Below are 25,035 nucleotides of genomic sequence, written 5' to 3'. Positions count from 1 at the left end.
CCTCAGTTTCCTACCTTCCTACCTCAGCAGGAAGTAGTCGTTTGCAGCCTTCTAACTCCATGTTGTCATACCAGTTCCTTTTTTTTTCCATAAATGCCTTTGCTTCTTGGAGGTTCACTCTGTGTAGGCTTCTCCTACACATTCATGAAGGACACAGAAGGGCTAATTCATGCTATTAACCACATGGATAACCCTTGTAAGCATGAATGATCCACATCATTCAACATCCACATGGATTGCTATCCAATCAATACCTAGCCTAAGCTGAAAGAGCTCTCACCAAATTCTTTGATGCCAGAGAGGCAATATACAATAGCAGTTAAGTGTACAGTGTGCTCCAGCCAGAGACTGCCTGGGTTTGAATCATGGTGCTGATGCCAGTTAACTATGATCTTGTGAAAGTCATGCAATCTGTATACCTTGTTCCTCAGTATTTTTTATTTGAAAAATGATAATAGAGTTTTTATGTATAGGGTCATTAAATATGTTAAGTGAGTTAAAGCAGATAGTAACAGAAACCTATCTGGCACGTAATTAGAACTCAGTAAGTGTTAGCTGTTAATTAAAGTAATGATCATCTATTTCAATTCACAGATATACTATATGACCAGGTTAGAGTTTACAACCCTGAAATGTGCTACCTCTGAAATGTTAGGTTTCACTTGTTGACTATAGCATCTTATCTCACCCAGCACCTCTGCATCTTTATTCTTGAATTGTATCCAGACCGTGAGTGTCTTACCTCTGCTGTTTTCTCCCAGTCTGTCATCCTCCTGACTTTACTTCCTTGTCTACCCAATTCTTGCCCTACCAGGTCTTCTCATGGAACCGTAGCTTCCCCTCACCAACTGCAAGAATTGTGTTCTTGAAAAGTACCACAGCAGCCAGGCATAGTAGCTAATGCCTGTAATCTCAGCCTCACTTTGAGAGGCTGAGGAAGGAGGATTGCTTGAGCCCAGAAGTTCAAGACCAGCCTGGACAATATGCCAAGACCCTGTCTTGACAAAAAAATACAAAAATTAGCTGGGTGTGGTAGTGCACACCTGTAGTCCCAGCTACTCGGGAGGCTGAGATGGGAGGATCTCTTGAGCCCAAGAGGTTGAGGCTACAATGAGCTGTCATCACATCATTGCACTCCAGCCTAGGCAGCAGAGTGAGGCCTCCTCCAAAAAAAAAAAAAAAAAAAAAAAAAAAGAGAAAAAGAGAAAGGGAAGGGGGAAGGGGAAAGGGAAAGGGGGAAGAAAGGAAGGGAGGGAGGGAAAAGAAAAGAAAAGCACCGTAGGCAGTGAGATCAAAGTCTTAGAGAAAATAAAGGGTTAGGAGAAAAGCAATTAGAAAATGACATTAAGCATATATCTTAAACTTAGATTCTCAATGATATACCCAGTATTCTTCCAAAACAAACTTGGTGGCATGTCTCTTGAATGAATCAGCTTCTTCACATGTTCAGAAAATTTTGCTGTAGTGATTGTAGATTTGATCATCTGATGACTCTCTTTTTTAAAATTTTCAAACCAGGCTTTGTCTTGGAACTTAAAGTTTTTGACATTTGCATTCTTCTTGTGATAGGTTTCAAAGGTCTTCCAGATACTTATGTAACCCCTTCTACTTTTTATAATTCATAGAAGCATTTGTTGTATGTTTTCAATGTAGGTAATGTTAGATTATTGATAGAAAAGTATATAAACTTATCTCCAAACTACAGTTAATAAATCCTGATTGAAAATGGTACCTACTGTCCTACAAAACCTCATCCCTATACCATCATCCCAGGTCTCACTTTCTCTGCTAACTGTAGTCTAACTGCTGAGCTTGGCAACAGAACAATCCCATGAGTCTGTGGCCCTCAAATGAGCTGTGTTCTCTGGTGCTTTTTGCACAGATGATTCCCCCTATTGGGATAACATTTCTTTGGCTTGTCAGCTTGGTGAATTCCTATTAAGTCCTCCTAAATTCTGCTCTAGGTGTTTCTCCTCCAAGAAAATTCCCTCTTTACCCAGTGAATCCCCTGCTTTTTTGGAGAGCTGCTGTGCACTTTATATTGTTTTGTGATATATGTATAAAAAATCAGTTTCTTGTTTGAAAGACAAAAAGACTAATTTATTTTTGTATCCCAACAAAGTGGCAGACAGTGCATGTGAAATGTTTGTTGACTGAACATAGCTCTTCATTCCTGTCTCTGTTGTCACACTTACACCATCCACTTAATTATTCATATATGTAGCTGTCTCTCTTGCATGGTTTTAAGCTTCCGGATGTCAGAGACCATGCCTAATTCCTCTAAATATTCCCTCAAAGCACTCCTAATATGCATTGTGGGAGTTAGTACTCAATAAATACTTGCTGCTTAGGAGAATACTTAGAACAGGGATGTCTGATCTTTTGACTTCCCTGGGCCACATTGGAAGAAGAAGAATTGTCTTGGGCCACACACAAAATACACTAATACTAATGATAGCTAATGAGTTAAAAAAAAAAAAATTTAAAAAAAAATCACAAAAGAATCTCATAATGTTTTAAGAAAGTTTGTAAATTTGTGTTGGGCTGCATTGAAAGCCGTCCTGGGCCCCATGAGGTCCGTGGGCCACGGGTTGGGCAAGTTTGACTTAGAAGATTTCGATGACCTGTTTAGTTCTCCAAGTTGGAATTGACAGAGGCTTCATAATAAGGAATTTGTCCTTAGGCTAATTTCCAGGAGGCAAATGCCATTTAACTGTATATCTTTCAGATCTAGGTTGCAGCCATTTCCAACAATTAATAATTAAAGTATTTTAATACATGAAAGAGAAATTTCTGGTTCAGAAGATACTTCTCTGATCACACACATCTCTCAAAGCACTGACTGGTGTAGGGCATTGTACATCAGAGCCTTTGGCCACCAAACTTCTAAGTAGCTAATTATAGTCAATATGCTGTAAACAGTGGTCAGAGGACTCCTTGACCCAGACATCTTTCAGAGTGAAGTGTGGGGAAAGAACTTCAGCTGTTTAGGACTTTTATTGTTGTTGTTGCAATAGGCTATTTATCCTCCTTTATTTTAGTTCTCCTTATTGAACTTTCCAGGTCTGTACTACCTACTAAATTAAGTACAGACTTCTCCTTTCAAGACCTGTCCAAGTATAGGTCCAATTTATCTTTACTGTTTTCTTTTTCTTTTCTTTTTTATTTTTAAGTCACAGTCTCACTCTGTCACCCAGGCTGGAGTGCAGTGGTGCAATCTCGGCTCACTGCAACCTCCACTTCCCAGGTTCAAGTGATTCTCCTGCCTCAGCCTCCTGAGTAGCTGGGATTACAGGCATGTGCCACAACACCCGGCTAATTTTTGTATTTTTAGCAGAGATGGGGTTTCACCATCTTGGCCAGGCTGGTCTTGAACTCCTGACCTCGAGTGATCCACCCACCTCAGCCTTCCAAAGTGCTGCGATTACAGGCATGAGCCACCGCATCTGGCCTCTTTTTCTTTATTTTTATTATTGTTTTTGAGACAGAGTCTCACTCTGTCATCCAAGTCGGAGTGCAGTGGCACGATCATGGCTCACTATAACCTCCACCTCCTGGGCTCACTAGATCCTTCTGCCTCAGGCTTCCATGTAGCTGGGATTACAAGCATGTGCCACCACACCCAACTACTTTTTTTTTTTATTTTTAGTAAAGATGGGGTCTTACTGTGTTGCCTAGGGTGGTCTTGAACTCCTGGACTCAAGTGATCCTCCCACCTCAAGTGATCCTAACCACCTCCCAAATTACTGGGGTTACAGGCATGAGCCACACCACCTGGCAACTGTACTGTTTTCTAGTGTTCCCCCGCCCCAGCCCCCCCCACCCCCCGTATACTCTCTAATCTCATCAAACTGAACCCTTCCTAAGACACCTAGAATATTTTCATTTAAGTACTTTTGCTAACAAAATCACCTCTATTAGAAATGGCCCACATCCCTGCCTGTCAGTCTTCCCTGTCTTTTGAAGACCCTTTCCAGATCCTCTCTCTTCTTGACCACCACACCCCCATCCCCATGCCTGCATTCAGCTTTGATCCCTCTGTTCTGTGAGTTCTTGTGCCATTTTGTTTGTACCTCTTAAGGCACTTACATAAATATATATTTCAAAAGTCATTTAAAACTTATTTTTCTCTGATAATTGTGTATATTTTTAATAGCAACCTTTTTTTGTTCATCCCAAATTCTAGCCATACTATGTCAATACCTGAGATTATTGAGCTGCTAGATTTGTTGCAATATGGAAATCCCATTGCATCCTTTAAAATACCTTTTTATTTGTTTATCAGAATCACTGATAGATTTTCCCCGAAATATGTTCCTCCAAGAAAATTCTGTGATCAAATAAGTTTGGGGAATGCTGCTGTTGAAATGTTGCATTGAATATGCAAGGAGAGTAACAACATATATTAGCATGTCAAAGTCTCTGAAAAGTACTGCCATAAAGAAACCCATATTTAACTGTGTTCAGCAGCATTTCTCAATTTAGTTGATGTCAGAAGCTTTTTAAGGGCTTGACCTTTGTTAACATCCTGTTCAATTTCTATGCTTGTGAAATGCTGGTCTAGAGAAATAATTATTTTTAAGTAAGTCATCAGAAATATTCTGCATTTTCTGACAGTCTCTGAAGTCTTCACTACTGTTAAATGCAGGCAGTCTTGCCCCAAAATTACAGGATTGTGGTGGTGATTTAAGTAAATCCTCACAACTGGATTATGTTTAACTCACTAATGTAAAAAAATTATTTCTGAGTTCTTATTCTGTACTCAGTCCTACATGAATAGATGGGATTGGGGACAGGGATTATATACCATGTGACCTGGCCTCTGTTTTCAAGGGGTTTAAATCTTAAAGATATATGAGACTCAAATGCAGACAGTTACTGAAGGCAACAGAATTTTATGTGTGCCAATAAGTGCTAAGCTGTTTTGTCGACCCTAGGAGTCTTGGGATATTAGAAGTAGTCAAGGCCAAGATAGTCTCCAAGGCTGGTGAGGAATTGAGAGAGCTGAGCCTTGAACTGTGTGTTCAAGAGTAGGCAGGTATGATCAGGCAGAGTGGAAAGACAAAGTGGGATAAAGGCATGTAAATTGCATGAGTTGTGTGGTAAAAACTCATGGTGTGGGTGACCTGGAAGAGATCAACCTGCTTGTCCTGGAAGAGAAGAGGAGCTTTTGTGTTTTGCAAAAATAGAACTACTGTCAATGTGGAAAATAAGAACTGTCTCTCCTTATTGTCTCTCCAAATCCTGGAACCTAGAATGTCTTCTAAAATGTCAAATTGTATTTAGTTTATTTCTTTGGAATATACAAAAATACTAATACTTGAATACTTAGAGAAGTCCACATGATTAAAAACGAATGTTTTGGAGAATGAAAGGGAGGATGGGCATTGGAGAGTGGTCAGAAATAAACACACCTTTAGGCAAGTGTCAGTGAAATGCTGTTTTCTAAGGAGTCAGCAGTCAAACCTATGTGTCGGGGTCAGTTAGGTCTGTTTCAAGGGATGTTCTTTTTTGGTTCAGTAGATATTTGCTGAGCAAAATCATTGCCTCTTTCTGTAATGAAGCCACACAGGTATCTCAACAGTAGTCTGTACTTGACTAAGAGTCATGGCTTTGACTGATACAATCAACAAAAGGCCATTTATTTATTTATTTTTGAGATTGAGTCTTGCCCTGTCACCAAGGCAGGAGTGCAGTGGCATGATCTCGGCTAACTGCAACCTCTGCCTCCTGGGTTCAAGCAATTCTCATGCCTCAGCCTTCCTAGTAGCTGAGATTATAGGCTCATGCCACCACGCTCAGCCCATAATTTTTAAAATAATGTGTTTAGTATGGTTTATGTTGAATCTGATAGATGTTTATATTATTCATTCTCATTTCATTTGTTTTCCATGTTGTTAAAGGATGAATTTGGCGCATTAAAATTTTAAATAATTTATTTGTGCAGACAGTGATTCATGAATTGGGCAGCTCCAAACTGGAAGGGATTTGGGGCTCCACTGAAGGGGCATGAAGGGAAAGCTTTTGTAGGGTGAACTCAGAAGGAAAGCAAAGAAATTCTTTGATTGGTTAAAGTTTGAGTAGTTGTTTTATTTGTACTGTCCCAGTGGAAAATTCTTGATTATATAACTAATGCTCAGTTGGCTGCTGGTGGTTGGCAGTGATTGGCTGAGTTTAAGTTTTGTTTTGTTTGTGTAGAAACCCAGGACCTTGAAGCAATCTCAGCCTGTTAACTTTATTTTACTAGTTTATATATATGAAAGCGATGAAGATTAAGATTTCATATGTATATGAAATTTTTTATTTTTACATTGTAGTATCACATTTTTTTCCCTAAAGGATAGTATACTATATTTGATTATAGTGTCAGTATTACTGATACTGGAAACATTTTTCTTCACAACTACCAAAGAAGGACATATAGCTTCTAGAGTTTGGGGCAGTAACCTTGAGTCTGAGTTAGGATGAGTGAGGAGCCCAATCACCTCATGCAGGATGATTTTCTTCCCTGCACTCAAAAGTGTAGAATTATGCATGTGATTGGACCTTTTTTTTTTTTTTTGAGACAGAGTCTTGCTCTGTCGCCCAGGATGGATGGAGTGCAGTGGCGCGATCTCGGCTCACTGCAAGCTCCGCCTCCCAGGTTCATGCCATTCTCCTGCCTCAGCCTCCCAAGTAGCTGGGACTACAGGCACCCGCCACCACGCCCAGCTAATTTTTTGTATTTTTAGTAGAGGTGGGGTTTCACCATGTTAACCAGGATGGTCTCGATCCCCTGACCTTGTGATCTGCCTGCCTCAGCCTCCCAAAGTGCTGGGATTACAGGTGTGAGCCACTGCGCCTGGCCCCTGGACTGAGCTCTCAGTTTTGTTCGAGTCCCTTAGAAACCTCAAGAAAGGTGTATCAATGAATGAATTACAGGGTGTATCAATGAATGAAGTACAGGGTATATCAGTGAATGAAGTAGAGGGTGTATCAATGAATGAAGTACAGTGATGATGCACTACAGGGTTTACTTTTCCTTCTGTAGCAAGGATCCTTGTTCTAAAATGAATGATGAGTAAGTTTGGGTAGCAGCAGATGAGCTTTGTGGCTTCCCTCTTTTCTTTTCTGCCCAGTCTCCATTTATTCTTAACAAGCATTTATTCAGAAACACAAAAGAAGGTAGCAGAATTATATTGGTATTCCCATGTTATGGGCTATCTTCTAAGTGAGAAAGACTTTTAAAGTGCTTAAAATGCTGAAATAGGATTGGTTTTCTAAGAAGAATGAAGAAAACCTTCTTGGAATGTCAATGAAGAAAGGATAATTTTGTTATTGACAGCTAAGAAGGTGAATGTACTACTGGCTACAAACCAGCACTGGTTCATTGCTGCTGCTGGTAGTTATTATTGTGCTGTGGCTGTGGCATAAAGGGCACATATGAGAACTCCAGAGAGCTCACTGGGATTCCGCTAGTCTGTCCCAGCCCCGTTGGGTTACTGGATTCATCATACGTAAATGGGAAACCTGTATTTAATTACCTTTGGTCTGTGCTGTTTCATATAATGGCCTTATTGTAACCCAAGTGACTTTTCTTTCCTCTGTTAAATAAAGCAGTGATTTACATGGGTTTTAAGGAATAAAGCAAGCAAAATGAAAAGGTATAGTCAAAAATGTGGTTCATAAAGTTTTATTATTGTTTTACCTTCTTAGAACTGAGGCCTTCCTGAATAGTCTTCCACTTAAGGAAATTTTCATGGCAGAAATCTCAAGTTTTTTGTACAGAATGGAAATCCATGACTTGCTTAGAATTAAAAACACTTGTGCATTTTTATTTATAACCTCTATAAATGTTTATCTTGTTTTAAAGGGTAGACATACAAATATGTTGAGACTTGCTTGATGACAGCCAGAGATACCAGTTATTCTAGTTCCCCTCTAAAACCTGAAGACAAAAATCACATTCCCATTGTGTCTGTCTGAGGGAATGACATAAGGCAATAAGGGCTCATTCCCTTTCAGCTAATTCATGGAATTTCAAGAAAATGATGTTTCAACTTCATCATTATAGGAATGGGATGATTTTTCTTCCCTGCACTCGAAAGTGTGATTTCAAGAAAGAATTATGCATGTGATTGGACATTTTTTTTCCCTGCTACTGAGCTCTCAGTTTTGTTCGAGTCCCTCAGAGCTCTGTAAGGAGTGTCACACCCAGTGATGAAGAAAAGGCATCCTGCTGTTTTTGCCTGTACCTTTCTGTGTCCTCTGCCCTGGAAAATCTACTTTCTTTGCCCCATGATTCTATTTCCTATGAAGAAGGGTTAAACCATGGGGTAAATGCCCCCATTTCTTTTTCATAGTAATTTTACAGTTTATGAATTGGGGATATCAGAGATTGATCAAGAGTAACTATCAGGAAGGCCAAGAACTGTCATAAGATTGCATAACTTAGAAATCATAATTGAGCTCCTTAATTTTATACATGAAGAAAATATTTACAAAGCAAGTCAACCTGACATTTTATTGCCTTGAAAACTATTTCCTAGCCAAATGCAATGGTTCACACCTGTAATCCCAGCACTTTGGGAGGCTGAGGTGGGGGGATTACTTGAGGTCAGGAGTTTGAGACCAGCCTGGGGCAACATAGTGTCTTAAGAAAGTAAAAAATTACCCAGGTCTGGTGGCACACACCTGTAGTCTAGTTATTTGGGAGGCTGAGGTAGGAGGATCAGTTGAGCCCAGGAGTTCAAGGTTGCAGTGAGCCATGATCACATCACTGCACTCCATCCTAAACAACAGAGTGAGACCCTATCTCTGGAGAAAAAAAAGAAAGCTATTTCCTTTTCAGGGTTTTTTCCAGGTGCAATTTCAGTCATTTCTGAGTTATTAATGTGTAAAACAAACCTTTTAGCAAGTGCATGTGTAGCTGATGGTGGGGAAGAAATGGAAACTTGCTTTTAAATGTCTATTCAGTGTTAAAATATATGAGTTATTTAAAACCATGGTTTTTAAATGAGAAAAACTCCCACATATATTATGTTAGAGTATATGTATTTATCAAAGGAAAATATGCATATATTTTAACAAAAATTTAAGAAAAAATTAAATATAAAAATTGATTTAAAAATATTTAATCACACGCAGTAAGGATTGTGGCATCTTTCTTTATCTTGATGCTCTTCCTTTGGCATTTTTACAAATCATTAAAAATATCTGAATGATTGTCTGAATTCATTCTGTGCAACCAAGAGAGAAATTCATTATGCCCATGCCATGTTTTTGAGCAAATATTAAGAGTTTATCACTTCAGTCAGTAATGTGTTTGAATTTGGCTTCTGATCTTCATGAAGAGGAATATCTTTCAGATCATGTTATCAAGGTGCTGAATTTACCTTATGTTTTTTCTCTTTCATTGTTTCCCTCTGATGTGGCTGCTGTGTTGACAACCCTCTGTATCCCTGCTGCTGAATTTTTTTTTTCCATCATTAAGGAAACCTCCCAAGGTAAGCACTAATATGAAATTTGGCATATATACTGGCTTAGTGTGCAAAAATCCAGGATTTAATTTATCACTGTAACCCATGTAGAACATCCGTCTCATTGAGAACTAAAAACAGCATCCTAATTTAAAACTCAACATCATGAACAAACAATATCGGTGTTAACATAAAGTTAGAGTGTCACTCTACATTGACAGAGCACTTTCACACATTATTTCATTCTCAGAATGAATGCTGTAATCTTCAAAACAAACCTGTCAGGTTATTGTTTCTATTTTCTTGATGATTAAATGAGACTCAGAGAGATGAAATAGCATGTCCTAACTCACAGATTGAGTGAATGGAAGAGCTGGGACTGCACGGTATCAACAGCCTAGAATGTGGAGGAACAACTATAGAAAGATCATAGGATGGCAGTTGGTAATTGTGATTACTGATTGGACAAATGATCTTTTCCTATGCCCCACTAAGATTAGTTGTTACCATTGGAAAACTTCTTCACACTTTTAAATAGAGATTCAACATTCTACCAACTTTATATGCCTCATTGGAGTTCCTAGCCCATCACAATGGCCACTAGTTAGTTTTTTCCCCACCTGCTTTGGCCAACCTTTGATGGTATTTTTATCAGTGAGAAGGCCAGAAGTTAGAGAATAGTTAGAGGAGGGAAGTGGGGGAATATGAGAAGTAAGGAATCTGAATGACCAGCCCCTGAATAACTGAAGATTGATTTTGTTACCAGTGAGCATTTTGCTGAGTATCAGAGGGACACTTAGCACCAAAAGGAATGAGAAATTTGACCAGCCCCTGGCCAGTGATACTGATTATAGCTGTGGTTCTTGAGATAGGATTAGAACAGGCTTTACCTACACAAATTATGTGGTCAGAATCTAAGACAAGTTGGGTGACCGCATGGAATCCAGAAAAGACAAAGCTTACTTTCCCCTGGGGTTATGAAGAACAATCCATCTTAGCTCTTGGATTATGGAAACCCACTAAAATGCTGCTGTATGCCTTATACTTATTGAAGAAAGAGTTTCAGCTTTAGCAAGGGAGGCATGCATTGAACAAATGATATAAGATCTGTTAAGAAAGAGGAAATATATAATATATTAGAAAAGTATTAGCAGTGGCATTCTGGCCAAATCTAGGGAATCAGGAGATTCTCTCTGAGCAATTGTCGATGTAGATATAATCCCTAAAACTGGTTTCTACTGGAATGTATAAGTGCTGTTTATCTAGCTTTTACATCCCTTGCTGTTGGTTCCCCAAAGTTTCAGAACAGTCAGTCTTGTAGTACAAAGTACTCCCCCACAGAAAAATATCAGTGAAATACTGCACAACTCCACATATGCCTGCTTTGTGAGGGAAAAGCACCGAAATGAAAAAGAGACACAAAAACATTTTTAAAAATCACTATTGCTTTGTACACAGGAATGTTCTTATCACTTTCTAGTGAGTATATATAGCCTAGTGGTTCCCAGCCTTATTTTTGCTGGATATCCTATTGATTATTCCTAAGAAGTGTCATGACATTTTCAAAATAAAATTAAAGCTGAATCACAATGTTAGACAGTGCGTATATGCATGCCATAAGGCACATCTGGAAAGCATAAAGATCATCTTGAACTCAAAGAAATGACACAATAGAATCAAATAAAGATGGACACAAAGTAGATACAGGCCTTTCCTCATAGAAACTATGTAAATGTTGAAAGAAAGTGGGAAAGGGAAAGGTGCTTTTAATGATGATTATGTAAGAATAAAATTTTATTTAAAATGATGAGATTTGGGCATAAGTAATCGAAAGCATCAGAGAAGCCTGGTTGTTTCGATTTAACAAATAATTATTCTGGGCAGGGGACAGGTGCCTCATGAGTCAGACAGAGCCCTAGCATTCTAATGGGGGTAGGGGGAGGGGAATATAGTTGACCCCTGAACAACACAGGTTTGAACTGCCCAGGTCCACTTATATGCAAATTTTTTTCAACCAAACGCAGATGGAAAATACAGTATTCAGGGGACATGAAACCCATGTATACAGAAGGCCAACTTTTCCTATAGGTGGGTTCCAGGGGACCAACAGAGTAGGACTGGAGTCTGTGTGGATTTTGGTATACATGGGGGTTCTAGAACCAATTCCCCACATATACCAAAGGATGATTGGTATGTGTACAATATAATATAAAATTGATTATATTAAAGACCACAAAAGGCAAAATATTTGTGAAATTCATAGAATGAAAGTTCCTATTCAGACTTCTGCTGTCAGAAATGACAGACGAGGTAATTAGCATTGCCCTTTCCACTGAGGACAACTAGGACTGGACAAAATATTAAAAACTTGTGCTTGAAGGCACTGGAGATAAGCCAAGTTAGTGAGGAATTACTAGACCAAGATCCAGAAAGAGGTAAAAATTTAGAGAGATGAACCTAGCGTTTAGATATATGCCATTCAGGAAGGAGCGGCTTAAAGACAGAGCAAATACATATTGCTGACTGCTTTGTGGGGCTGAGGAGGGCAAAGTACTGGAGTTCAGATCCTTCTAGAGGTGGAGTCCTTGCTAATCTCCTTATACTTTGGGTTGGTAAAGTGGATTGAGATGCAGCCAGGGGTAGGGTATGAAGGTGAAACAGAGGTAAACCAGCCATCACATGGATTGTTGTGTGATTCCAAGCCATTTGTATGATCCAGGAAATCTCAAACACAAAAATTGGAACAAAGTGATACCAGAATGCAGGTGCCCATAGGCACCTGGCAGAAGTGAATGAAATCCTAAGTCTTCAGTGATTCCACAAACTGTTTTAAAAATACAACGTCCAATACACTGTCAAAGTTAAGGAGGTACATGACAAGATGTGGCATGAACGAGAGCCAACAGAAATAATACAAATTAGAAGTAGACCCATAGATGCTTCAGATGACCAAATTATTGGACAAGAACTTCAAAATGAATATATTTGTTATCTTCAAAGACATAAAACATAAGATTGAAAAATGCTGGAGAGAACTAGAAGTTATAGAAAGTGGCATAACTGATTTGGAAAATAACCCAATAGAAATAAATCCTCAATCTGAAAAACCCAAAACCGAAATTAAGAATTTAGTGCAAGGGTTTAGCAGCAGATAGATCCAGCTGCTTTTAATCCTTTCTTAAGAAGATCCAAATGCCTAGCTGGTCCAGTTGAGTTAATGATAACTCAGCCATGGTTGAGTTACCATTATTCTTACCCAACTGCTATGCAGGAAAGGTCTCACATCCTATCAATCCCTGGGATTGTACTCTTTGAATACTATTATTAGTAACAGCTGTGTTTAATTGAGAGGGAGTTGGTATAGGCATGAATAAGTAAAGCATAGGGGAAACTGTACTGTGTGATACTGTAATGGCAGATATATGACATTATGCATTTGTCAAAATTCATAGAACCATACGGCTGAAAGAATGCACCTTAATATAAACTGTGAAATTTAGTTATGAATAATGTATCAGTATTGGTTCATCAGTTATAACAAATATACCACACTGATAAAGATGTTAATAATTGGGGAAACAATTCTTAACAGTAGGGAGTGGGGACAAGTGAGACTATATAGGAACTCTATACTATCTGCCCAATTTTTCCGTAATCCTAAAACTGCTGTAAAAAAAGTCATAATTATGAAAAAATCACTATAATTCTTATTAACAGAATGAAAAAGAAAAACTATGTGACCATATCAGTAAGATGCAGAAAAAGGCCAGGTGCAGTGACTCATGCCTGTGATCCCAGGCCTTGGGAAGCCAAGGCGGGAGGATTGTTTGAGACTAGCCTGAGCAACACAGCAAGACCTTGTCTCTACTAAAAATAAAAAAAGTTAGCAGGGCATGATGGCATATGCCTGTAGTACCAGCTACTCTGGAGGCTGAGGTGGGATGATCACTTGAGCATGGTAAGTTGAGGCTGTAGTGAGCTTGATCATGCAACTGCACTCCAGCCTGGGTGACAGACCCCCATCTCAAAAAAAAAAAAAAAAACGGGGGTGAGATGCGGTGGCTCACGCCTGTAATCCCAGCACTTTGGGAAGCCAAGGCAGACGGATGATGAGGTCAGGAGATCAAACCAGCCTGGCTAACACAGCGATACCCTGTCTGTACTAAAAATACAAAAATTAGCTGCGTGTGGTGGCACACGCCTGTAGTCCAGCTACTTGGGAGGCTGAGGCAGGAGAATCACTTGAACCGGGAAGCAGAGGTTGCAGTGAGCCAAGATTGTGCCCCTGCACTCCAGCATGGGCGACAAAGCAAGACTCCATCTCAAAAAAAAAAGATACAGGAAAAAAAGCATTTGACGGAATTCAATATTTATATATGAACTTATGATACAAACTTGTAGCAAGCTAACAGTAGACAGAAACCTCAATATGATAAAAGGCCTGTGAGAAATCTACATCTGACATCCTATGTAATAGTAAAAGACTGAATACTTTCTACCTAAAATGGGGAATAAGGCAGGATATTGATCTAACCACTTATATTGTACATTGACAGGGGGTCCTAGGCAGTGCAGTTAAGCAAGAAAAGAAGTAAAGGAAATTCAAGATGGAAAGGAAGTAGCAAAAGTATATTTACAATAAGGTACAATAAGGTTGTATACTTGGAAAACCTTAAGAAATATGCAAACAAGCTCCTGCAAGGTGGCAGAAAAAAGGTCAAAATATATTTCTTTATACTATCAATAAACAATTCAAAAATAAAATTTTTAACCATCAAAACATCAAAAACGTTAAATACTTGGGATACATTGAGTGAAAAACAGGCAGAGCTTCTAAAAGCCCATATTTGGTTATTTGATTGTAGACAGATGTGCCAAGGCATAGAATTAGGAAAGTGTCGACGGTGCTTAGGTAAGGGCAAAGTGTAGAGTTGGACTAAAGGTACATGAAGAGGAATCTTGGGTGACTGAACTGTATTTACCCACAGCACTCCTGACACCAAATATATGATGTTTTCCCCAGCACCAGTAAATTCTTCAGTTCTCCAGAATCAACTGAGTGCCCTACTATCTAGTTCAATTCTGGCATGTTACCTGGAGTTAGCACAGACCTACAGGTTAAGGGCTCAGTCCCACAAGGCTGCCTCTACCTTAGATGCCATTCACAAGTCCCAGGTTGCCACCTATACTTCTGACCTACCAGTTATAAATCAAGAGTTCCCATGTCCCCCTCCTCAGGTTCCATAATTTGCTAGAATGACTCACAGAACTCAGGAACACCCTTTACATAATATTGCCAGCTTATGATAAATGATAAGACTCAGGAAGAGTCAGATGGCAGCAATGCACAGGGCAAGGCAGCATGAAGCCTCTCTGCCCTTTCTGTGTGTACTGCTTGTGTTCAGCAACCCAGATGCTCTCCCATCCTTGTAGTTTAGGGATGTTTATGGAGGCTCCATCACATAGGCATAATTGATTGAATCCATTGAACTCAGTCTCTAGTGTCTCTCCCCTCCCAGAAGTCAAGAATGGGGCTAAATGTCCCAACCCTCTAATCCTGCCTTGGTCTTTCTGGTAACCAGCCCTATCTTGAAGTCACCTAGGGAACCCAGCCACCAGTCATCTCATTAGCATACAAAAGACACTCTTATCACTGCACAGTGATGTCTCACCCAGCTGTGGCAGGCCTTGATGTCAGGGTTGGACCTTGATACCTTCCTTCAATGTCTGTATTGCCTGTTTTGAACAAAGCTTGATCAGTAGGGAGGCTAATGGTAGTATTCAGTAAAATATATCAGAAAAAAAGGAAATAAGGGTTTGCACAGGAGCAGTGCCCATTAGAGTAGGAAAGAGGAAGGGAAGAATTATGAAAACATTACAGAAATAAAGTAACCAGGACTTTGATGCTAACAGCATATAGGAGAACACAGTACAGCAAGAGTCAGAGATGTCTCTGGGGTTTGAAACTGCGTGAATGAAAAATCAGCAGAAGCTAAAGAAGGAAAAACTAGTTTGGTTCAGTGGGAAGTTGATTACATTCTAGAGTGGGCTGAGTTGGAAATAATGGCAGCCATCTGATAGGATGCTTAGCAGGTGATACGAATTTGCAGACTCTGCCTTAGAAAGATCAGGTAAATTATTGAGGTGAAGAGAGTAGGAAGTGGAGGAAGAGTTGTCTCTTGTCAAGGAAAACAGGATTAAGTGGAATAGAAGACATGAGAGAATAGAGGATAGCACCTTGGGACTCTCTCTGCTTTAGAGAATGAAAAGAGGAGGAAGAACCAATGAAAATTAAGAAAAGCCATGGATTCATGAATGGTGCTGCTGGTGGTGGGGTTGAGAAGTCATACACTTGTTCTCCCCAGATTGGATGTCTTTCTTTTTTTAAGAGACAGGGTCTCACCCAGGCTGGAGTACAGTGGCACAATCATAGCTCACTGCATCCTCGAACTCCAGCCTCAAACTCCTGGGCTCAAGTGATCCTCCTGCCTCAGCCTCCCAAGTAGCTGAGACTAGAGACATGAGCCACTACACTTGGCTAATTTTTTTTTTTTTTGAGATGGAGTCTTGCTCTGTTGCCCAGACTGGAGTGCAGTGGCGTGATCTCGGCTCACTGCAAGCTCTGCCTCCTGGGTTCATGCCATCCTCCCACCTCAGCCTCCCGAGTAGCTGGGACTACAAGCACCCACCACCACACCCGGCTAGTTTTTTGTATTTTTAGTAGAGAGGGGGTTTCACCGTGTTAGCCAGGATGGTGTCGATCTCATGACTTCGTGATCCACCCACTTCGGCCTCCCAAAGTGCTGGGATTACAGGCGTGAGCCACCATTCCTGGCCTCTAATTTTTTAATTCTTTGTAAAGATGAGGTCTCTGTTGCTCAGGCTGGTCTCAAACTCCTGGCTTCAAGCTATCCTCCTTCCTCGGCCTCCCCAATTGGGTTTCTTTTGTTCCTAACTCCTAAAAGTTATTTTTTCTAAGTGTTGTGTTAGGGCAAGGAGAAGATGAAGATATTCTTCCTACTGAGTTTTAAAAGTTAGATTTAAATTTTTTTATATAGCATGTGTAATTTAGCATATCAGAATACAAGGGAAATGTATATAAGTTTCTGTCTTTATAAATTGCTTTGTACCGTATCTTTGGATTTTTCTCTTTGATAAATGTTACATTTTGTAAATATGCACTCTTGAGTGGAGAAACATTTATTTCAGCATAAGCCTCATGCATACCTTTTAGTACTTTTACCCAGTCATGTATTATGATGTAGTATTTATGGAAGTGTGTTTTGTTTCTTTTAAACAGAAAAGCAAGCTTTTGGGCAAATATGAGACATCTGCTTCTTACCTCTCTGTAGTTTACAGGGGGAAAAAAGCGGCTTTGTCTCATAATTTGTAGGATTGGAGTGTCTTCCCTTCTCGGTGTGACTGTAGTTTTGAGTCTGAGGTTTTTGTCTGAGAAGTATTGCAGATAGGTGTAAATGAGGGAAATTCAGCTGGGTGTGGTAGCTCATGCCTGTAATCACAGCACTTTGGGAGGCTGAGGCAGGAGGATTGCTTGAGGCCAGGAGTTTGAGACCAGCCTGGGCAACATAAGGAGACCTTGTCTTTAAAATAACAATAACAATAATAATAATAACATTATTATTGTTATTATTATTAGCTGGGCATAGTAGCATGTCCCTGTAGTCCCAGCTGCTTGGGAGGCTGAGGTGGGAAGATCGCTTGAGCCCAGGAGTCTGTGGCTTCAGTGAGGTATGATCTTGCCACTGCACTCTAGCCTGGGTGACAGCAAGAGCTTGTCTCTTTGAGAAAAAAAAAAAAAAAGAAGAAGAAGAAGGGGGAAAGTGCTTGTAGGTTTAGCCACCTTCTGATTAACTTTGGATTTTGGCAGGAGGTGGTGCAGAGGAAGAAGACACTTGTGTGGAGGATCACTACCTAATTATGCCATTACGTATGCTCTATTGATAGGTACAGGGAAGTGTCCTCAGTCAAAGCAGCTCTGTCTGCAGAAGCCCAGTTTCTGCATTCCCAGGTGGCCCCAGAATGTCTGGCATGTTCCAAGACCCCTCGCTTGTCACGGTTTTGTCTTATCTGGGACAAGTTTCTTTCCTTCCTGAGGAGCCACATTGAAACACACACAGGAATAAAAAAAGAATTCTTCCTCCTTTTTTTCATTTTCTTCTTCTGTCCCTCAATATTTATTGAGAACCTTCTATGTCCCAAGTTAGCACTACATAGCTAGAAGAGATTTTTTTTTTTTTTTGAGACAGAGTTTCACTCTTGTTGGCCAGGCTGGAATGCAATGGTGCGATCTCGGCTCACTGCAACCTCCACCTCCCAAGTTCAAGAAATTCTCCTGCCTCAGCCTCCTGAGTAGCTGGGATTACTGGCATGTGTCACCACGCCTGGCTAATTTTGTGTTTTTAGTAAAGACAGGGTTTCTCCATGTTGGTCAGGCTGGTCTGGAACTCTCGACCTCAGGTTATCTGCCTGCCTTGGCCTCCCAAAGTGCTAGAGTGAGCCACAATGCCTGGTGCTAGAAGAGATTTTTAAACTTAGACCATTTAAATCTTTTTATTCAAGACCAAGGAGACCGATGCTTAATTCGCTAAAGCCATCCAGGGGGAGAGCTTGGCTCCAGTCTAGGCCTCCTGGTTGCCACTCAGGTACAGTCCAGGATGATCTCAGCATCTGTGGATTTTGGTATCCTCAGGGGCTCCTGGAACCAGTCTCCAAGGATACAGAGGGACAAGTGTATTTTCTTTGACACCATATGATTGTAAATGAGTTTTTCTATGTATTGGATTTTATGTGCCAAGATATAAGGAAAGAGTAAGAAGGAAGAATCTCGGGGAAAACATATAAATAACTGAAAAATCACTTTGTGTGGGATCATACTCTTTTTTACTCGGTTTGCTCATTTTAAACTCAACAATTTTTTTGTTTAGTATCTTATAATTTCATATATGATTTATTTGAGTGTTAGAGCTTGTGAATTAAATTCACTTTCAATGTTTTTTGTTTTATTTATGAGTTAGGTTGCTGAACTTCAAGGTGTTTGATCTCACTTCTATGTTTATAAATTTTTGGCAAAATTGTAAGCTGAAGAAATTGACTACATTATAACAAAACAAAATTGTTACTTTTTGAAACTGAGTCATTTGAAGAAGCACACAGATACATACCAAAAACCTGCCTTTATAAAAATTGCTCAGAAAAAGTAAGGGGGAAGCCTTATTAGGTACAGCTTACGCCATCTCAAATGCAACTTTATTTAGTCTAGCTTCACAATCTGTGACTGCCTTCATTTTCTGTTGCCTCTACTGTTTTGCTACTAAGCATTTGGCCTCAATGAGGTGAGTTCTAGACCTGTACTATTCAGTACAGTAGCCATTTAGCCACAAGTGGTTTATGAACATATGATATGTGACTGGTGTTGCTTGAGATGTTAAGTACAAAATATATGCTAGATTTAGAAGACTTGGTACAAGAAAGAAAAAGAATGTAAGATTTTTATATATTTGGTTAAATATATTACTATTTTTATATTAAATTATTTCATCTCTTTTTACTTTTTTGTTTTTTTGAGATAGGGTCTCACTCTGTCACCCAGGCTGGAGTGCAGTGGCACAGTCTCGGCTCACTGCAACCTCCACCTCCTGGGTTCAAGCAATTCTCTCACCTCAGCCTTCCAAGTAGCTGGGACTACAGGCATGTGCCACCACGCCCAGCTAATTTTTGTATTTTTTTGGTAGAGACAGGGTTTCACCATGTTGGCCAAGCTGGTCTCGAACTCCCGGCCTCAAGTGATCTGCCTGCTTTGGCCTCCCAAAGTGCTGGGATTACAGGCATAAGCCGCCATGGTTGGCCTCTTTTTACTTTTCAGTGTGTCTACAAAAACATTTTAAATTATTTATATGGCTAGCATTGTATTTCCATTTGACAGCTCTGTTTCAGATCAAACCCATGGCTTAGTACCGAACACCAGTGTGCTTCCTAAGGCTTTTGCTTGTTTCATTACCCAGTCAAATGCAGCAGACCTACCTTGATCTTTTACATTTTTATCTGGGTCCAGGAGTGTTGCAGCTGCATGAACTCAATGACAGCATAACCTTCTCACTATGCATTTTTCCTGGGAATTGTTTTTACTTATCCATTCAAAATGTATCAATTTGGCAAACATTAAATCAAAACTTTCTGTGAAAAGTATTGTGTGAGGAGTTTGTGGGGCTCAAGAGTGACTAAACTAGTAGTTTTTGTTTTCTAGAATTCATAACGTGATAAGGAAGATTAGATATACTATAATCTAAGTAGTGGAAAATAGTTTATGGTAACATCATCATTTACTACTTCAGTACTTTGGGTCTTGTGTCTTCCAAGGAAGAAGGCTTCATAGCTAAACATGGAGCTTCAGGAGGCCTGCAAGTATGGATAGGGTGTCAAAGTGCAGAAATTTAGGATAAGAATCAAGATGTAGGGGCCGGGCCCAGTGGCTCACACCTATAATCCTAGCACTTTGGGAGGCTGAGGCAGACGGATCACCTGAGGTCAGGAGTTCGAGACCAGCCTGGCCAACATGGCAAAACCCCGTCTCTACTAAAAATACAAAAAAAAAAAATAGCTGGGCATGGTGGTGGGTGCCTCTAATCCCAGCTACTCGGGAGGCTGAGGCAGGAGAATTGCTTGAACCTGGGAGGCAGAGGTTGCAGTGAGCCAAGATCCTGCCACCACACTCTAGCCTGGGCAACAAGAGCGAGAATCTGACTCAAAAAAAGAATCAAGATGTATGTAAAGGAAGACAAACAAGAAAGTAATTGATGTATTAGGAAATAAGTTGCACACTCTGATTAAAGTGTAGAGTACATGAAAGGAAGATCGTATTTTAAAAAACTGGGAGAGTGTAGTTTATAGAGCATTGGGAGTCTGGACTTAATCTGGTAGGCTATGAAGATCATTTAGGATCTTTATATAGAAAAGCTACATGATCAGAACTGTACTTGCAAGAAATTCATACGGCTGCAAGATAGAAGATAAATGATAAGTATAGAATGTAGGGTGGATAATAATCTAGGTTCATTTTAAAGGAACTGCTTTGTGTGTGAGTCTGCTTATGCTCCGTGATGCAACAGTAACAACCTTAAATGTTCAATGGCTAGAAACAACAAAAATATATTTCTCTGATGTTACATGTCAGCCGAGGTTCCCTGTGGCCGTATACCATATGACTTCAATCTGGGCTCCAGATTGAAGGAACAACCCCTATCTGGGACTTGCTAATACTGTGACACAGGGGAACAAAAGGAAGAGAACTGTGCAGTGGCTTCTTAAAGCTGTTGCCCAGACTGGCATATGTCACTTTGTTCATACTTAATTGGCCAAAGCAAGTCACACAGCTAAGCCTGATGTCAGTATGGTCAGGAATTGTATTCCTTCCTACTACAGGCACTGCATGTCATGTGGCAATAGGCAGGGATGTGTAATTCCCTTACCAGAAGAGCCAGGAGTCATTTGGAACAGTAATGCAATATACCAAACTTTGTCATTATAAATCATATTTCTAAAAATTTCCCAAGGCTCTTTTTTTTCTTTTAAACAACAACAACAACAAAACAATCCTCAGAAACATAGGGTGGTGCTGGTGGTGGTGGTTGTTAGTTGTTGTTGTTTTGAGATGGAGTTTTGCCCTTGTTGCCCAGGCTGGAGTGCAGTGGCATGATCTTAGCTCCCTGCAACCTCCACCTGCCGGGTTCAAGTGAAGTGCTGTGTGTTTCTATCTTGAAATTCATGCAGGTTCTACTCTCCCCTTTCCTTCTGCCCGGCTTTGTTCAGAACCAAATGTTCTCACTGGAACTCTGTGCCTTTAGATGTCTACAGTACCACCGACAGAGTACCAGGTCACATGGAATATAGGCCCCAGGAAGAAAAGATATCCATCTCCCTTGTCTCTTGGTGTTGATCCATCTCCCTGTCTAGAACAGTGAAAGCCTTCTGGACCAGGGAGTCTCTGGGCTCCCACTTGGCCCGAGTCAGCCCCAGCAGTGTGAACTCTTCATCAGTCCTTTCCAGCGTGACTTAACTGGGAGTAAATGTTTGCAACCCCTGGACTGCCTCAGGTCCTTTAGCTTTGGTGACCTGAGGCCATGGAGTCAGCCTAGCATTCTCCTCTCTGTGGCTGTATGCACCTGGCATGGTGCAGTGAGGCAGAGGGGACTGGAGAGATAGGCACATGAAATGAGGTCTTGGTCCAGAAGTTCTGAACCAGACCCAGAGATTGCTCATGGTGGGTGATGTTAGCATGACTCAGATTTAATCTAGGTTTTATTTTTCTTCTCATTTTTATGAGTAACAATAATCATTTATCAGAGATATCAGATAGGATCTGATAGCAGATACTTAGACATTTGCAACTTATCTTTTGGACTGTTTTTATTGAAGAAGTATTCCATGTTTGAAAATATCCACATCACCTTTGAATGTGCTGTTGGAGAAGTTATTTGGGTGGCTAGGTTTTTTGAGAAGTGATCAGGATATGAAAGAACTGGAAATACCACAGATTGTACATTTGTGACACTCCCACCCCCACCCCTCAGCAACCAGTGAAGCGGATTTTGAAAGTGAATGATAAAGGATTAAATATGAAATGAGTAGAGTATTTGAAAGAGTTAGAATTGAATTAGTGCTTCATTGCTTATGCACCACTAGTTTATGTGTGCAGTGTTAAATGGAAGCTCTGTGCTGTTATAATATTGGTCTGGATTTTGAGAGGATGATTTCCTGTTATAGATTTATTCATTAAATGAATGAAAGCATGAATTAGCTCTTTGTAGAGATACCTTCTCCTTGCATCCATAGAAATTTGAACTGCAATGCAGAGTAGTATTTTCCAAAGATAGTTGTTTTCTAGAACAGGCTGTGCATTCCCTGAGATCAGGGACAATGCCTTATAGATGTGCAGCAAATGCTGTTGGCTTTGAATCTTTAAGAGGCCTTCACATTTTCACAATCAAACAGTGCCGACTGTGTAATTCAAGACATTATTTGGTATGTATCTATAGGCATATGTAAAGGAAATGATTAATTACATTGCCAAAAGACGGCTGTTACTTGACATATGTTTAAATGGGAAGGTAGATCTGTCAAGAAAACTCACCAGTAATAAGGGTGATGACTCTAGCATTCCTTAGGAGATGTGTTCAGATACAGGCTGGAGTTTCTGCTGGCAGAGCTGCTTTTAGAAAAGCAGTAGTGAAGGCAGTTCTATGATCACACAGGCTCTTGGTGCTGGGGTTTCCTTTCAATTTCAGTCCAGTTCCTCTGAGATGAATGAAGTTTAACTCTTCCTTTTTTTTTTTTTTTTTTTTTTTTATAAATCTTCACAACTTTGATATTAGGAGAAAGATGAAAAAGAGAAAAGTGTTGAAACGTGGCATTAAAAGAAAAATTTGAACATGAAATGAAATCTAGAACTTTTACTTGGTATGACTCAGTGCTCATAACATGGTGTGGTGAAATGTGAACAAATTTGAAGTGTCACTTTCATATTAATTGTAATCTTTCAAATTGACAAAGTTGAAAAGTAACCACGAAACAGGACATTGGCAAGCTAATGTTCCTAAAACTGGAGAAATGGGGCTTTTCAGAGAGCTCCGGGGCTCAGTTTTCAAAGTAGATAGTGGCAGAACAGGCTGTTAATGGCAGCTGGGTCTGCAGATGTGAACAGCAGATTAATTGTACAAAGAGAGGAAGAAGGCAGTGTAGAGAAGAGGACACACTCCTTCATACAAAGCAAAGCAAGTCCCCATAGAGCAGACTTTTTTCCCCAAGGGAAGCCCTTTTGATTTTAGATTTGGGTGCTAGGAAGTAGTGTGTTTTGCGTTGATATTTTTGACACAGAACCAAACAGTCTGTAGCAACTCTCACACACATGGCCTTTTTTGCCTTTTCACTTCTCTATTTAATTCAGCAAATACTGAGTACCTATCTACACTATCCTGTACCTAGAGAGAATAAAGGTGAGTTAGCACAGTCCCTGGCTCAGAAAACCTTCCAGCTTGGTGAGAATATAAAGTATTTAGGTTGGTGCCTGGTACATAGCAAACACTCTACAGCAGTAGCTGTGCTATTAATGGGGGAGCGAAGTCCATCAGTACATAATGATAATATTGATAACAGTAGCTGCCATAGACTGAGTTACACTGTGTGCCAAGCATTATCTTAGTAGGTATTCCGTTTATGTTACCACAATCCTAAATTGGAATTTAGTGGTCTCTCAGAGCTGAGAAGTTAGCTGACCATTGACATAATATACAGATGAATACGATCATTTCTTGTGTCTTTTTGGGAAAGCAGTGGGAATCCAGTAAACACAAAAATAATGCCTGTAGGGTGACACCAGTCTGTTACTGTGGCAGTTGAAGTAAAAATGGAGGCTTTGGCAAAGTATCGTTGGGGTGCTGCTATCCTGGCCGTGCCACTGAAGGATTTACACTGACTGATCTGTGCTATCTTAAGCAGACATCACATGTGAAAACAAAGATTTACATGATTGTTTAAGAGGTAGTTCACCAGGAAGTTGCCTTATTTTTTTTATTATTATTTTTATTTTATTTTTTAGAGACAGTCTTGCTCTGTTACCCAGGCTGGAGTGCAGTGACATGATCACAGCTCACTGCAGCCTTAAACTTCTGGGCTCAAGCAGTCCTCTTGCTTCAGCCTCCTGAGTATCTGGGACTACGGGCACATGCCCCTGCAGCTGGCTAATGTTATTTTTTGTATAGACTATGTTGCCCAGGCTGGTCTTGAACTCTTGGCTTCAAGCAATCCTTCAGTCTCAGCCTTTCAAAACACTGGGATTATAGGCGTGAGCCACCATGCCCAGCAAAAGTTGCTTTAAAATGTAAATTTGCAGAGTAATTTTTGTTTGGTAATGAAAAGATTAGGGAACCCAAGGCTTTATCTTCTAAGAATTAATATTGTAGCAGAACAAAGGGAATTGTATATAAATAGATGTATACATATATATACACACATACAGAATCTGATTAGACAGATATGGAAATTCAGGATAATGAGAAATAGTATCCTTAAAAGTTTTAGAAGGAGGCCGGGTGCGGTGACACACGCCTTTAATCCCAGCACTTTGGGAGGCTGAGGCAGGCAAATCACTTGAGGTCAGAAGTTCAAGACCAGCATGGCCAACATGGTGAAACCCCATCTCTACTAAAGATACAAAAATTAGCCAGGCATGGTAGTGGGCACCTGTAGTCCCAGCTGCTCAGGAGGCTGAGGCAAGGGAATTGCTCGAACCTGGGAGGCAGAGGTTGCGCTGAGCTGAGATCATGCCACTATGCTCCAGCCTGGGTGACAGAGCAAGACTCCATCTTAAAAAAATAAATAAATAAATAAATAAATAAATTTATAAAGGAGTGACGTTTGAGATGACATTAAAAGGAAACAAATTAAAAGGGCGTAAGTTTTGGCTCACTTTGTAAAAATCTGATGTATATGTCCAGAAATATTTCTTTACATAAAATTAAATTATCTTGACATAATAAATATTAATCACTTTGTGTCTGAGGAG

The 25,035-nt window shown here is 40.0% G+C and overlaps 1 protein-coding gene across 6 annotated transcripts in view; it reads left to right on the top strand.

Moving 5' to 3' along the window:
- KIF13A (kinesin family member 13A) overlaps positions 1–25,035 on the top strand; it is a 238,511-nt gene that overhangs the window by 89,183 nt on the left and 124,293 nt on the right. For all 6 annotated transcript variants that reach the window (XM_032140355.2, XM_058432204.1, XM_032140352.2 and 3 more), the window contains exon 3: positions 9,473–9,485. In XM_032140355.2, the coding sequence (XP_031996246.1) occupies positions 9,473–9,485 (13 nt within the window). The remainder of the gene's footprint in view (positions 1–9,472; positions 9,486–25,035) is intronic.

Source organism: Hylobates moloch, unplaced genomic scaffold (genome assembly GCF_009828535.3).
Source record: "Hylobates moloch isolate HMO894 unplaced genomic scaffold, HMol_V3 SCAFFOLD_20, whole genome shotgun sequence".
NCBI classification, from domain to species: Eukaryota; Metazoa; Chordata; class Mammalia; order Primates; family Hylobatidae; genus Hylobates; species Hylobates moloch.
This window is presented reverse-complemented; position numbering and strand designations above follow the sequence as displayed.